The sequence below is a fragment of the Colletotrichum acutatum genome (genome assembly GCF_030867785.1).
Source record: "Colletotrichum acutatum strain CBS 112980 chromosome Unknown BDZ83scaffold_157, whole genome shotgun sequence".
NCBI classification, from domain to species: domain Eukaryota; kingdom Fungi; phylum Ascomycota; class Sordariomycetes; order Glomerellales; family Glomerellaceae; genus Colletotrichum; species Colletotrichum acutatum.
This window is the reverse complement of record NW_026849151.1, coordinates 35,670-48,174: the sequence shown is the minus strand read 5'-3', so window position 1 is coordinate 48,174 and position 12,505 is coordinate 35,670. Positions and strand designations below refer to the sequence as shown.

Genomic DNA, 12,505 nt, shown 5'->3' with positions numbered 1-12,505 from the left:
GCATGTGATTTCTCTCCCATGGCATCTACATGGACCGTTGAAGGTCACTACCTCGGCTGGATGTTACGCTTGAGAAACAAATCTTGAGATGCAGTTAGAAAGTTTCTCATGGAGTTGCGTGTCTGTACTAGCCACTTGGCCCCGATGACTAATCCCCCTCTCCGTCTAAACATCTGTCTATTCACTGCCGATCCCGTCCTTCCAGACTTCAACTTAGTTCTCTTTGGCGTTACATTACTGACGCTGCACATTCAGGCAACTCTGACTACTCATTGAAAAGGCCTCATGCCTTGGCGAGACGAGCTCCAAGCCGTTCTTCGGTGGTTATCAGCTCCCTCATGCCAGTCCGCGGTTCCAACACGGCCGCTTCGGACAAGACCTTCAGAGGCCTTCGCGGGCTACCCCCATACCCAAACAAAGCATCAAGCGCGGCTTTTGTACCCGAAATGCCACGCGCGGTATGTTTCCAGTCACCGTTTGCAAGAATAGCCTGCAGTTCCCGCGCTTCCTTCACCCGGCCCTCCTGCCACAAATCGAATACTTGCACGCAGGCCCGCGGGGTAACGTTTGCACCGCCAGCTATCACACCGGTCGCCCCTGCAACGAGGGCAGGAAGGATGAAGTCTGCCAGACACCCGAAGAGAGAGTAAGACTGGCGGGCTTTCATCGCCGTGGAGACTCGGCTTAGTTTACCAGTGTCGCCGCAGGTGAACTTCGCCCCTGCAACGTTGGGGTGCTGGGACACGCGACTCAATAGACCTGAGTCCATCTCAATACCTGCAGATACGGCGGGGAAGCTGTATAGAATGATGGGGATCGGTGACTGGTCCGCAAGTTCAATGAAGAAGCCCTCGATGATGTCAGGGCTCATCCCATCACTGAAGTAAGACGGTGGCAGAACAAGGGTGTAGTCGCTGCCAGCTCGGCTAGCCTCCTGGCAGAGATGAATTGTGCCTCGAACTGAATGCTCAGAGCAGCCAGCAATAATCGGGGTCTGCTGGCTGCCGATACTGTCAAGGGCCTGGCGGGTTTCGCGGATGATTGTGTTTCGCTTCTCGATAGAAAGGTGAGGCGCCTCTCCATTGGAACCCATGACCACGCAACCGGAGATACCGGCCTTAGAGAGGCGGATAGTGTGTTGACGCTGAGTCTGCGTATCGATGGTTCCGGCTGTCTCGTCAAAGAACGACATGCTCGCCGCATAGGTGCCGCGAGGCAACTCCCTTGTAGTGCGTTCCATGTTGTAATTTATTCGGTTGAAAAATGGTGGATAGTGGGAGAAGATGAAGATGAATTCCAGCCGCTGCCATGAAGTATTATTATTCGCGATGATGCGTATCAGACACGGGCAAATTCCGTGAATAGCCATAGTTTGTCACCAATTATTGACCAACTTCCACACCTGCTCCAGGCCGACAACGCACAGTTCGCAATCTTCCCTGCACAATAGTCAAATCAGCAGTACGTAAGTCGAATAGTTGATTAGCGTACCGTGGAAAGTGCGTTCAAAAGAGTCTGGAGTAGTCCGTCTGCGGGGATGCGTCGTAAGTGTAGTCCCAGGTTCCTGTTAGTCATTCAACCAGTACGTAAGTCCGACAACTGAGATGCTTGCCAAGGCGCCGTACCTCCACCACTTTATTCCCGGTGGATCTGTGTTACTCCTCTGTACGGCTTCAAATATCATGATAGCATCACAACCAAGCTATACACACTGGGCTCATCACATCTTGTGTTTGCCGGTTCAGTTCTTTGCATCTCTGGAATTCGACAGTTACTGACTTCGATGAATGCTCACGATGTATCTCTCTAACCGAGGCGAATCTGCCGAAAAGTCTAGCGACGACTTACACATCTAGAAAGCTATGGGTGATCTCTACTACCCTACTGCCAATCCGGCAGGCTTTGCAATTCTTGGTGTATCGAAGAACACGTTGATGGCTCAGGAGCTATCAGAGCATATGCACAAACATTCCAAGTTGCCAGTTCATTCATTCAACTATGGATGACTGGATCTAAGAGGATCAAAACAGCCCTCGCTACATTTCTCAATCGGCCCCCTGGCCGTTGAGGCAGTCGAACACTATAAGCGTGCCCTTGAAAAGACAGCTATGGAGGGCCAGCGAGTCGCGGGGCTTATTATATCGAATCCACACAATCCTCTTGGCAGATGTTATTCTCAAGCCAGCCTACTCAGCCTCATGAGGTTCTGCTCCAAGAACGACATGCACTTCATCAGCAACTAAATCTACGCCTTGTCGATGTGGGACAATAAGGTGGACCAAGGGCATGAACCAGTGCCGTTCACATCGTGCCTGTCACTCAACTCAACTGACTTAACACCCGACCGAATCCATACAATTTGGGGTATGTCGAAGGACTTCGGCGCGAATGGGCTGCGGATCGGGGCTATCATCTCCCAGTCCAATCCGTCTCTGCATAAAGTATTAGCGGCCGTAGCGCTTTACAGCTCTCCATCTTCTGCATCGGATCACATTGCAGCCAACATTCTCGAAGATGAAAAGTGGTCAGACATGTTCATCCAGACGAACAGGACAAGGCTTGCCGATAGGTACGGGCTTGTCGCGCGCTGGGCGAACACCCACGGCATCCCCTACACGACCGGCGCGAACGCGGCTTTCTTCCTCTGGGCTGATCTTGGGAGTGCTTGGGAAACGCATAATTCTGGAGCTGTCAAAGACGAGGACCTGGATGACTTCTTGATGAAGCTTTTTCTGAAACACAAGGTTTATGTTTCTTCGGGAAAAGACTTTGGTTCTGAGAGTAACGGGTGGTTCCTTATCGTGTTCTCTCAGGATGAAATCCAGTTGCTTACTGGCCTGGAAAGAGTTGCTACTGCACTAAACTCCAGCGTAACGGTCAAGATACAAGCTAGTAGTCTCCTCGCCACGGGACCATTGAATTAATTTCACCCATCTGCAATATCCATGATTCCACTCCAAGGAATCCGAACGCCCCAGGTGTCAGCCTAAGCTAGCATGTTTGGATTGCTACGCAGCTCGCATTGCCAAACTCGTGGAAAAGGCTTACAAGATCCGGGGGTGGTGATTTGTAACCTATCGACAGCTCCAAGACGGCCCGAAATTGTTAATGACAGACCCAAAGACACTAAATGCAGGCTGAATCCGGTGCTGGGAAAAAGGCCGGAAGTTCCAGCCATGACCCGGAACTAGCGTCTAATCGTTGTATCCAATCATGAACAGAAATATGTTTCAAGTAGCTGTATCCGTCCGATCAGTATGATCATCACTGACTCCCTCTCCCCTTTGCCGAAGCTTGAACTTGCGGGTGATCGTCCTTAGTGCGGGGTAAATCTGGAGAATTCCCCGCGCGGTGAAATCTCGATATCGGGGCAACTAAGACTACCTGGTATTAGGTACCATGATATGAAGTTCCGGAACACCCGAGCCACTGCTCAGTGAACCTCGTCTGAGCACATGAGAAGGGGCTTTTTGGTTTGATCACTTCATCCCCTTCGAGTGTCCTTGCTCAAATTCCGACCATGTTCCAGATGGCATTACGCTGAGTCTCTCGAAACTATCTCATCGTCTCTGACGCGCTTGACACTGTCGGAATTCAATCTTGCAATGGCGCCCTCCGACGGGAGGAGTGATCAGTATACCGCACTGCGTCATCGACGGAATAGAAGGGTGCCTTACGTCAATCAAGCATGGTAAGTATTCCGGACACCCGCCCAGCCAAGGAAATTTCTCTTACTCCTATCCAAGCATCGAATGCAAGAGGAAGAAGATCAAGTGCGACGGTGTTAACCCCTGCGCGGCATGCTCACGGAATTCAGTTACGTGCCAATACCACCCACAGCGTCGAGTATTGGTCACTCCGAAGCTCAATTCAAAGTAAGTTACATCCCTTCAATTACATGTTGTTCCTCCTCAAGTAAATCTTTTGAGGTCTTCTCTCGTTCGCTGTCCTACCGCAGGATCTAGATAGCTCACGAAGATCAAGGAACGCGGATCCAAGCAGGCCTTCTCATACTTCTCTTCAACATGAAAGTTCACTCAGCGTCTCAAAAACTGTACCTACACAGACTCGGCCATCACAATCGCCTGGCCAAGAGACGAGTCCCATCCTTGAATCCAGGTCAGATCTCATGTTTTGTGACGCAAGTATTAATTCACCGGAGTTCTGTGGCCCATCAAGCTCCGAGTTCACCTTTGGAGTTGTCAAAGGCAATCTCGAGGCCATGGGAATCCCGCCCGCTATTCTGGACAAGTCTACTCCGGAGACCAACCCTGCCTCAAATACGCCATCTCAGCTGGCGCAATACGGGCCACTCATGAAGATTCTGGCCCGAGATCCGCTGTGGGAAATCAGCCTTGAAGATGCTACCAACCACATTCAACAGTGGTTTTCGGGCACCGGCTTTCTCTACGCCGTTGTCAGTGAAGAGCAGCTGCTAAAGGTTGCTGGTAGCGTTTTTGACACTCTTCGGACTGTCAATGTGCACGAGACGCGGGGTCGAGGAACTCTGGCAGAGTCTCTATTCCACAGTGATACCAACAAATTGAAACTTATCCTGGCCATCTGCCTAACTTTGGAGAGCGGAAGTTGCAATGACTTAGCTCAAAGGCTCTTTCAAAGCGCCACAGAAGCTGGCGAAGGACTTCTATGGGGCAGAAATTCGATTAGCAACATACAGATGCTGGTACTGATGGTACGTATTGGCCTTACCCAGGACAGATGGGAGATTCATCCTTGGCGCCATTATTGACTGGCGTATGAATAGGCACTCTACTACTATCACCTTGATGAAGAAGTACGGACCGGTCGCATTATTGGATTTGCAGCTCGGCTCTGCCTCGAAATGGGCTTACATCGCAGGGCTTCCGTAGATCACTTTGCCAATTCGGAAGAGCAAGCAGCGGGGCTACAAACGTTCCGATGCGTGTACATGCTGGAGAGAAGGACGAGCCTGGGTCAGGGTATACCGTTCTATATACAGGACTGCCATGTTGACCCGACACTACTTGCAATGGTAAGCTTACGCCAATTCTACGACGTTGCACTAAATATCCGGCCGCGACTCGCTGACAAGCCGACAGAACGGACATGATCCGGTCATGACCGCGCTTCTCGACTGGACCAAACTAGCGGGCAAGACGTGGTACGCTCTCAACAGCCAAGTCGAGAAAGAGAGTGAGCTCAACATCGATGAAATTGACTATCTCGATTACCGGATCGAGCAGTGGTACCAACTCCTGGCTGATGACCTGAAGCTCGAACCCATCCAGCCGGGACAGGAGGTTCGGCATGTTCAGGCCGTGCTGTTCCTTCGCAAGAGTCACCTGCACAACTTGATCTGTCGCCCGGTGCTTCAATCCGCTACGCGGATTACGCAGTATCAGAGACATGCTCACAAGGCCGTCGCGGTTGCAAGGGAGTCGCTGCAGGTGCTCTCGAGCCTCAACGAAAACACCGCCATCATCAAGCGCAACCCGCTTTTTTTCAAACACCTCTTGCTGACTGCCTTTGGCAACCTGTTGCTGGCAGTCGTGAATGCCAGCTCCATGTTCTGCGATAAGGTCACTGTTGAGTTTGACATTGCGCTGGAGATGATCAGAACCTTAAGCAACAGGTCGGCGCTGCTGCTGACTCTCTGGGAGCGACTTCAAGGCCTACGTAAACTCACAGCACAGCTGTCCGCATCCTCGGCCACTTCATCAGGTAGTAGCGCGCCAGGTGAACAAAGACAGGGTGTTGAAAGTCCTTCTGATGCTTTGTTGTTTGGAAATATGGGAGATATGATGGTTTTTGACCAGCTTAACGGTTTCTTTGATCTTACACCCATGTCCACGGATTGCGCAACGGGCAATTGGACTTTTCCGATTGGCGATTGAGCAAATTCCGGCCGCTTCCGAACCGGAACTAACAGCGGGGTCAAACTAACTCCGGTCATCCTGTCAAAGCAAGCAGTTATTAATCTCCAAACGAAAGGGGCCAGCTCAGTGCAGTCAACCCCGCTATCTCATCTAGTAATTACTGAAGTTAAAGTGATCAAGATCCAAACCATTGTCATTGTCTAGCATTTGTCAAGCTTCTAGGCCCTCCATTCCTAGTAATTGACCCTATACGACCGCACTTCCTAACATGGGTTCCTCATTTCCCATGGAGACATTGGCTGGGTACACGTCACGAACAGTGCCCTTCAAAGTCACCTCAGATATAACCATCAACGCGGACGTCGTGTACCCCGAGACGTCGGATGGCTCTCCCGCTGTTGTGCTGCTGCATTATCACGGCGGCTTTCTTGTAAGCGATTGCTTCCATTCGAGCCGCATACCTAGATCAATTATCTGACTGTGTCGCTTGATCCACGCCAATCGAAGCTAACATCAGAGGCTTTTTTAGATCGTCGGAGATCGATATTCGTTCTTGCCTCACTGGCTTGTGCATGCCTCCGCCTCTCGTGGATGGGTCTTTGTGACTCCCGAGTACCGCTTGATGCCCGAGTCAACCGCACACGACTCCGTTGAAGATGCAGCGGACGCCTATAAATGGGCCTGGTCTTCACTGCCGGAGATTATAGGCCGCCCGGTCGGCTCACTGTTAGTCGCTGGTTCAAGCGCTGGAGGGTATTTGGCTCTCAACACGGCTGTCTCGGCTGCTAGAAAGCCCGACGCACTACTACTGATCTACGGGATGCTCGATCCTTCCGGGACTCGATACATGACTCCCGGAAAGAACATATTCGGCCGGCCGCTAGTCGAGACCGGACCAATTCTGGAGAAGTGGCCCATGGCCAAGGCTTCGGGCGGCGAGAGGAAGCCTATCTCAGCTTATCCGATATCAGGCGACCCGTCTGCTGACCCTAGATTTGCTCTCACTTCGGCACTGCACATCGACGCCCTATTCCCCGACTACATGACCGGTGTCTCCGGCCTTACGCGACAGATTGCCACTCAAGGAGTTGCAGCCATACCCAAAGAACACCAACAGCTGTTTCCACTTGACTTTGGCGACCTGGGTGATTTGCCGCCTGTCATGCTGCTTCATGGTGCGAACGACTCAGCTGTACCGATTGAGTGTAGTACCAGAGCCGCAGAGAAGCTCGAGGCATCTGGAGTGCGTGTCTTAGCAGAGTTCCCATCTGATGCGGAGCACGGTTTCGATGGAAGGTCCGGCAACGTTAACGTCGAGACTTCAGCCGGGGATGCGGTGATTGCCGTAGAGTCTCTGAGAAAGGCGATTGGTTTCCTTGAACAGAATGCGGCCAAATAGAGTCAAGGGATAGCTAAGCAAACAATAAACGTTTCACGATGAGCCACGCCAAACTCGATCTATATATCAGAGTCAGTGATGAGATTTGAGAGGTGGATAGAGCTTATATCTTCGATTCAGATTATCAAGGTGTTTGAGAGCTAGATATATATATGGTTGAGTGCACTTTGATAACGAGTTGATGTAGGGGTATCCCAAATGGGGCAGTCTTCATGGTTGAAATAGGTACCTAGGGTAAGTTAGTGAGCACTCGTCTGGAGGAATAAAAGAACTAAACTTCAATGATTAGTATTGAGTCCATGGCCTTTGCTTTTCTGATGATTCAAATAGCACGAAGGCGCTGGTGTATTAAGTCACGTTACTTGAAATCTTCACCCATGATCTATCTTCTACGGACGCGACACAGCAACGGGCCTTCCTTCTCGGATATTCCAACGCTGATAGTTGAGATGGCTTGCATCGGCTCCACCATCTCAAGTTCATAACATTTGAACGTTGTCGCAACGAGCTTGAGCATGTTTGTCATGGCCATATTTCGTCCGATACACATGCGATGACCCATGCTAAATGGGCTGAGGAAACGCTGGAGCTTCTCCCCTTCTTGATCGTAGAATCTGGAGGGGTTAAACATATCGTGATCTTTTCCCCAGATGGCAGGATTGTGATGAACGACGTGGTTCAGGCTGAACAGACCGGTCTTGTTATTTTGGTCAGTAAGTCGAGCCAGGCAAATCTTGGGTGAAGGGAGAAACGTACGCCCTGGGGAATTACGTGACCCTCAATTTCAAAGCCTTCCTTGGCAGTCACCTCTCGCTCCAAAGGCATAGTGAAAACAGAGTTCATCCGGAAGTTTTCATCTAGACATGCCATGACGTATGGAAGCTTTGTTTCAAGGTCTTTGATAGACACAATGGCCGAGCCAACATCATCAACAGCTGTATCGACCTCCTCTACCACTTTGGTATGTACAACCGGGTTTTGAAGAATGTGAGAAAAGAGAAGAGTAAGGGTTCCGGACGTCGTATGGGAGCCAGCAACACTAAGAATATGTTAGAGGGGATAGCGGAAAAGATCATCCGAGCAATGCACCGTCTAACAACTTACATGAACGCAAATGCCTCTGTTTGTATGTCTAGCTCTGAGAGCTTGGAGCCTGTCTCCGGGTCTACGGAGTTGATCAGGCTAGTAATGAGGTCTTTTCGAGCAGCACCAGTGTCTGCTAATCGGTTTCTCACGCACTCCGCCGTGAGATTCTTGAGGTTTTGTCTAGCCGCGAGAAGCTGTTGCAGCCATGTAATCGGAATCCGGGGGGCGACAGCTTTGATGAGCGGCATAAAGTCAGGGATCATGCCCATCAGGCAAGCAAGAAAAATGTGGTCGTTGATGGGAGGCAACTTTGAAATGTCCTTTTCGATCTGCGAGTCGAATTGACAGCGGAAAGCGAGGTCTCCCAGAACATCGAGAACAAAGAACGCTATCAGTTCCTTGAGATCGAAAACTTGGCCTGTTCGGGAGTACTCGTCGAGGTTTTTGCGGAATTGAAGCATGTGCCCGTCGATGTGCTGTTCCATTTCTTTGATCGACTGTAGAGAGAACGCGTGCGCCATCTGCCGTCGCCGCATTGAGTGCACCTTGGGGATTGAGTCTGCGACTTTCAAATCTTTTGCAAAACTTCTGATGACTTACCTCTTCATCTTGAGTTCCAAACAGATTAGGATTGAAGGATGTGAAACCATCATAGAAAGCTGTCTTGGCCAAAGTCCGGCCGGCCTTGTAAATCCTGGGTACCGCGCTCCCTTGTCTGAAAGAAAGCATGTTGGGGCCAACGCGGACTACATCCCCATATTTCTCGTGCAATACGACGAGAGTCTCTGGTAGGTGCAAGTTCCATAGCTCCCGGAGTCTCCAGAAGTTGGTAAGTGACGCGAGAAAGGGGCCGGGAAAACTGGCTAAAGGATGTATTTTCCGGTAGTAAAACGTATAGAGACCGATGAGAACAGCCAATAAGGCAATAGTCGACGTAAAAGGATGGGCGGTTCCGACTGGTAAGAGCGGTTTGACATTCATGTTAGCCTCGATTGTGCACGTTCTGGCGATGTTTAGTCATTGGATACCTGGATTTACACACACCTTTGGAGAGATAATGAAGGCCTATTATATGCCTGGCTGACTTGACTTCGGCAGTACAGACACTTGCAAGTCCCTTCACATTCAAGCGTGGGCGGCCAAATTCCGGAAACACACATCGAATTGCTTCATACAGTCTGATGATTCCGTCTGGGCCAATCGGATTGCTCCTCCACCAGGTCCAAACGGAATCTCACAGGTGGACACTAAGAAATGGAGAGGGGCCGTTCCGTGCGAGCCAATCAAGTTGGTCTACCTCACGGAATCCCAACTTCCACGGGATCTATGATGGTTCAGAACCTCGGGTCTGTTAGATAATAATGTCACCTAGTCTAAAAGGTCTGGCGTAACCTCTGATCCAGTGGCCGCATGTTTAAGAAAACAAAGGAGATGGAATTGTGTAGCAAACGCGAAAGGAGGCCGCTTGAACCTGGCTCATTTTAATACACAACTCATGGAATGGCAAGAGATTTTAATTCGTCTTATAGCCCTGTGTATTTCAATAAAAGTCAATACTTCCGGGCCTTTGCCTTGAGGTAGCTTAAGAAGCGCTTCACGTCTAATAAACTCTGCGGTAAACATCTAGAAACGGTCAATCGAAATGGCAATGTTGGAAGACCCGCCCACGTGTTGATGCAAGATACTCATCAGTAATGTCAGAGTATCAATTCAGATGCTTCCTTGCTTTTAAGAGTGGCGTCTTGAAGGTGGTAAGTATATCCATCCGGTGAAGTACATCGGGTAGACTGGTGGCTTGTTCCTGTAAATACCCCTTCAACCTCACACTATCATGCTAGTTTAGTTCCGTCTGGATGTACTCGAAGTCCTGAGAAGCATTACTGTCAGTGTCGCTGCGCTATACAAGCTTGAGAGGAAACATACCGCGGGATTTAGAGTGGGAAGTCTAGTTCCAGTACTGTAGATCGCGAAATGGGTCCCGACAAAGTTCTGCCAGCCCTCGACGTACGACTGGAGCCAGCGATTTTCAACAGTCGCAAGCCAACTTGGTGCTTTGTCGCCTGTAGAGTATCCTAGGCGATATCCTACATCCTTGGCCTCGATGGAAAGCTTCACTGGGTCACCATTGGCGACATCCTCATCTTCAATGTAGGTGGTGTTGAGCGTTGCGTCAGGGCCCGTCCGTGTGTGTGTGACTATGCATCGCTTACCAGTGTCGTTCGAGTAAGTGATGGCGACTTCATTGTGGTAGTGGATGCTGAGATAGACACTTGCACCGGCCTCCTGTCTCCACGACGCCGGGCTGAATGAGCTGACTTCGGTACTGAAGGTGGTGTTGATGTCGACCTGCTTGCGGAGTAGTGCTGCTGGAGTTTCGCGATCGTTAAGGGTGTAAACGTTCCCTCTGATTCGAAGCTTCCCAGGACTGGATTCGAAGTCTGTGAAGCCTTTGTATGGTGTTCGTGTGTAGTAGTAGGCTTCATCGATGAGTTCACCCTCGAACTCGTCGCGCCATACCTTGGGCCGGTCCAAGTCGTACAGAACATCGGGCATGTACTCAGTAATCGGCTCGTTATTGTTGAAGATGGGCCATCCATCAGCATCCCATGTAACAGGACACAAGAAGGTCTCGCGACCAAGCTGAGGCAAGCCGGTACTGTTTCTAGGATGTTGCGGTCGAATCGCAAGGAAAACAGCCCACCAATTGCCATCGACGTCGTCGACAATGTCTGCATGGCCCGTAGCTAGTACTGGCAGAGACATATCTTCGCCATTCCACAATACAGGGTTATGCGGGTTCCCTTCCCAAGGACCTTCTAAGGTCTGGGAGCGATACACATTTGCTTTGTGATTGGCCTCAGTTCCAGAATCGGCAGTGACCATGTAATATGTCCCATTCAGTTTGTACAAGTGGCTTCCCTCAGTCTAAGGGGGTTCGGTTGACAATTAGCTAGGACAGTTTCATAGTTTCCTGGCGGTTATGGGAAATTAGACTCACAAGCGGGTAGCCAAGTTCTGGAGGAACAGTTGTCGTGTGGAGGACTCGGGAGTCGCTCAAAGAGTCGCCCGTCTTGATGTCAATCTCCGTGATCCAGTTTGCAAAGTTACCATTCTCGACGAACTCCGAGAACGTGGAAGTGAGATACACTTTCCCGTCATCATCAAAAAAGAGGTCTGGGTCGAATCCCCACTGGTCAACATATGTAGGTTCGCTCCAGCTAGCCTGATCGAAGATATTCGGGGTTGTGACGTAGAATGACCGGGGAACCCGTGTAACCTATGGGAAGAGTCCATCAGTAAGTAGATAGAAATACTCTCACATACTACACTGAATGACATTACATTGTCAGGAGGGTTGATCACATCGAACACTGTGTCAATCAGGTAAAAGAGACCGTCGTGGTGTCTCAGCGTTGGCGCAAAGATACCTCCACTCGGGGCGGTACCCCGCATGTTCAATTGAGAGGGCCGAGACAGTGCATGACCAATATTGTCCCACTTCACGCTGTTCTCATTGAGTGAGCATTGGGTAACGTGACGCTATGCAATATTGGTAGGAAATAAGTAGACTTACAGGTCGGTCGAGTGGTAGATGGGGACGCCGGGAAAGAATTCAAAGGTGCTAGTTGCAAGGAAGAAGTCTTGACCAACTCTAATGATCGTCGGGTCCGGATTGAACCCCGGAATAATAGGATTCACAAGCCCTTGTGCGAATGCTATCCGGATAGTCAGCCTTTGGTAGTTCATTCAATGCTGATAACCTGGTGAACTCACTCGGAAGCAATGTAGCGACTGAGGCCAGTTGCATGAAAATAGTGGACTTCATATCGGGTGTCTCAGTGTCATTGGACCCAAATGCAACACAGATATGGTACTACCCGACTTTCTACCAGATGTCACGTACTAATCTCGCCATGCTCTAGATGCTTTATATCGCTCTGGTTGAATCCGGGGTAAATGACGTTGGTTCTGCACCCCTCACGGGTAAATGCCTGGCTCAATTGACCCTGGGCGGGATGCCGGGTGGGTGGCAGGTTGCATTGCATCTAAGCTAAAAGTGGACGAACCTGGCTAAAATGGCTCCATTCGGTTTTCGCGATGATGCTAGCCGAGGTGGTAGAAGAGTTATGCTGTAGAACCCTCAGTTCCAGAGTTTACGGTC

At 50.3% G+C, this 12,505-nt stretch overlaps 6 protein-coding genes across 6 annotated transcripts; 3 read left to right on the top strand and 3 right to left on the bottom strand.

Annotated features, from left to right (window-relative positions):
• Window positions 1–283: 283 nt before the first annotated feature.
• Window positions 284–1,240, bottom strand: BDZ83DRAFT_590697 (uncharacterized protein; the record flags this gene model as incomplete). The annotated part of the gene is made up of 1 exon (XM_060506359.1): window positions 284–1,240. The coding sequence occupies one exon, from the start codon at window positions 1,238–1,240 to the stop codon at window positions 284–286; it is 957 nt and encodes a 318-aa protein (XP_060359155.1).
• Window positions 1,241–1,898: 658 nt separating this feature from the next.
• Window positions 1,899–2,861, top strand: BDZ83DRAFT_765312 (pyridoxal phosphate-dependent transferase; the record flags this gene model as incomplete). The annotated part of the gene is made up of 1 exon (XM_060515250.1): window positions 1,899–2,861. A coding segment is annotated over exon 1 (603 nt), but the record flags the coding sequence as incomplete, so codon positions are not given.
• Window positions 2,862–3,386: 525 nt separating this feature from the next.
• On the top strand, window positions 3,387–5,968 carry BDZ83DRAFT_744856 (uncharacterized protein). The gene is made up of 5 exons (XM_060513173.1): window positions 3,387–3,691; window positions 3,747–3,846; window positions 4,067–4,693; window positions 4,766–5,014; window positions 5,082–5,968. Exons 1-5 carry the CDS (start codon window positions 3,606–3,608, stop codon window positions 5,874–5,876), a joined length of 1,857 nt encoding a protein of 618 aa, XP_060359153.1. The 5' UTR covers window positions 3,387–3,605; the 3' UTR covers window positions 5,877–5,968.
• Window positions 5,961–7,529, top strand: BDZ83DRAFT_639425 (Alpha/Beta hydrolase protein). Its single transcript, XM_060509424.1, has 2 exons — window positions 5,961–6,288; window positions 6,388–7,529. Exons 1-2 carry the CDS (start codon window positions 6,127–6,129, stop codon window positions 7,255–7,257), a joined length of 1,032 nt encoding a protein of 343 aa, XP_060359152.1. The 5' UTR covers window positions 5,961–6,126; the 3' UTR covers window positions 7,258–7,529.
• Window positions 7,530–7,639: 110 nt separating this feature from the next.
• Window positions 7,640–9,366, bottom strand: BDZ83DRAFT_744854 (cytochrome P450; the record flags this gene model as incomplete). Its single annotated transcript, XM_060513172.1, has 4 exons — window positions 8,944–9,366; window positions 8,362–8,888; window positions 8,014–8,296; window positions 7,640–7,954 (listed from the first exon to the last, which is right to left on the bottom strand). Exons 1-4 carry the CDS (start codon window positions 9,322–9,324, stop codon window positions 7,640–7,642), a joined length of 1,506 nt encoding a protein of 501 aa, XP_060359151.1. The 5' UTR covers window positions 9,325–9,366.
• Window positions 9,367–10,177: 811 nt separating this feature from the next.
• BDZ83DRAFT_723819 (family 43 glycosyl hydrolase) lies at window positions 10,178–12,090 on the bottom strand (the record flags this gene model as incomplete). Its single annotated transcript, XM_060512604.1, has 5 exons — window positions 10,178–10,210; window positions 10,267–11,268; window positions 11,369–11,620; window positions 11,686–11,848; window positions 11,918–12,090. 5 exons carry the CDS (start codon window positions 12,088–12,090, stop codon window positions 10,178–10,180), a joined length of 1,623 nt encoding a protein of 540 aa, XP_060359150.1.
• Between the last annotated feature and the right edge of the window lie 415 nt (window positions 12,091–12,505).

What these genes read in the sequence shown, in the direction of transcription:
- BDZ83DRAFT_744856 (XM_060513173.1), top strand. Translation starts at nt 3,606, where the DNA reads ATGGCGCCCTCCGACGGGAGGAGTGATCAGTATACCGCACTGCGTCAT. An exon ending in AATACCACCCACAGCGTCGA is followed by an intron (nt 3,847 to 4,066) that starts GTATTGGTCACT and finishes GTACCTACACAG; the next exon opens with ACTCGGCCATCACAATCGCC. An exon ending in TACAGATGCTGGTACTGATG is followed by an intron (nt 4,694 to 4,765) that starts GTACGTATTGGC and finishes GCGTATGAATAG; the next exon opens with GCACTCTACTACTATCACCT.
- BDZ83DRAFT_639425 (XM_060509424.1), top strand. Translation starts at nt 6,127, where the DNA reads ATGGGTTCCTCATTTCCCATGGAGACATTGGCTGGGTACACGTCACGA. An exon ending in ATTATCACGGCGGCTTTCTT is followed by an intron (nt 6,289 to 6,387) that starts GTAAGCGATTGC and finishes AGGCTTTTTTAG; the next exon opens with ATCGTCGGAGATCGATATTC.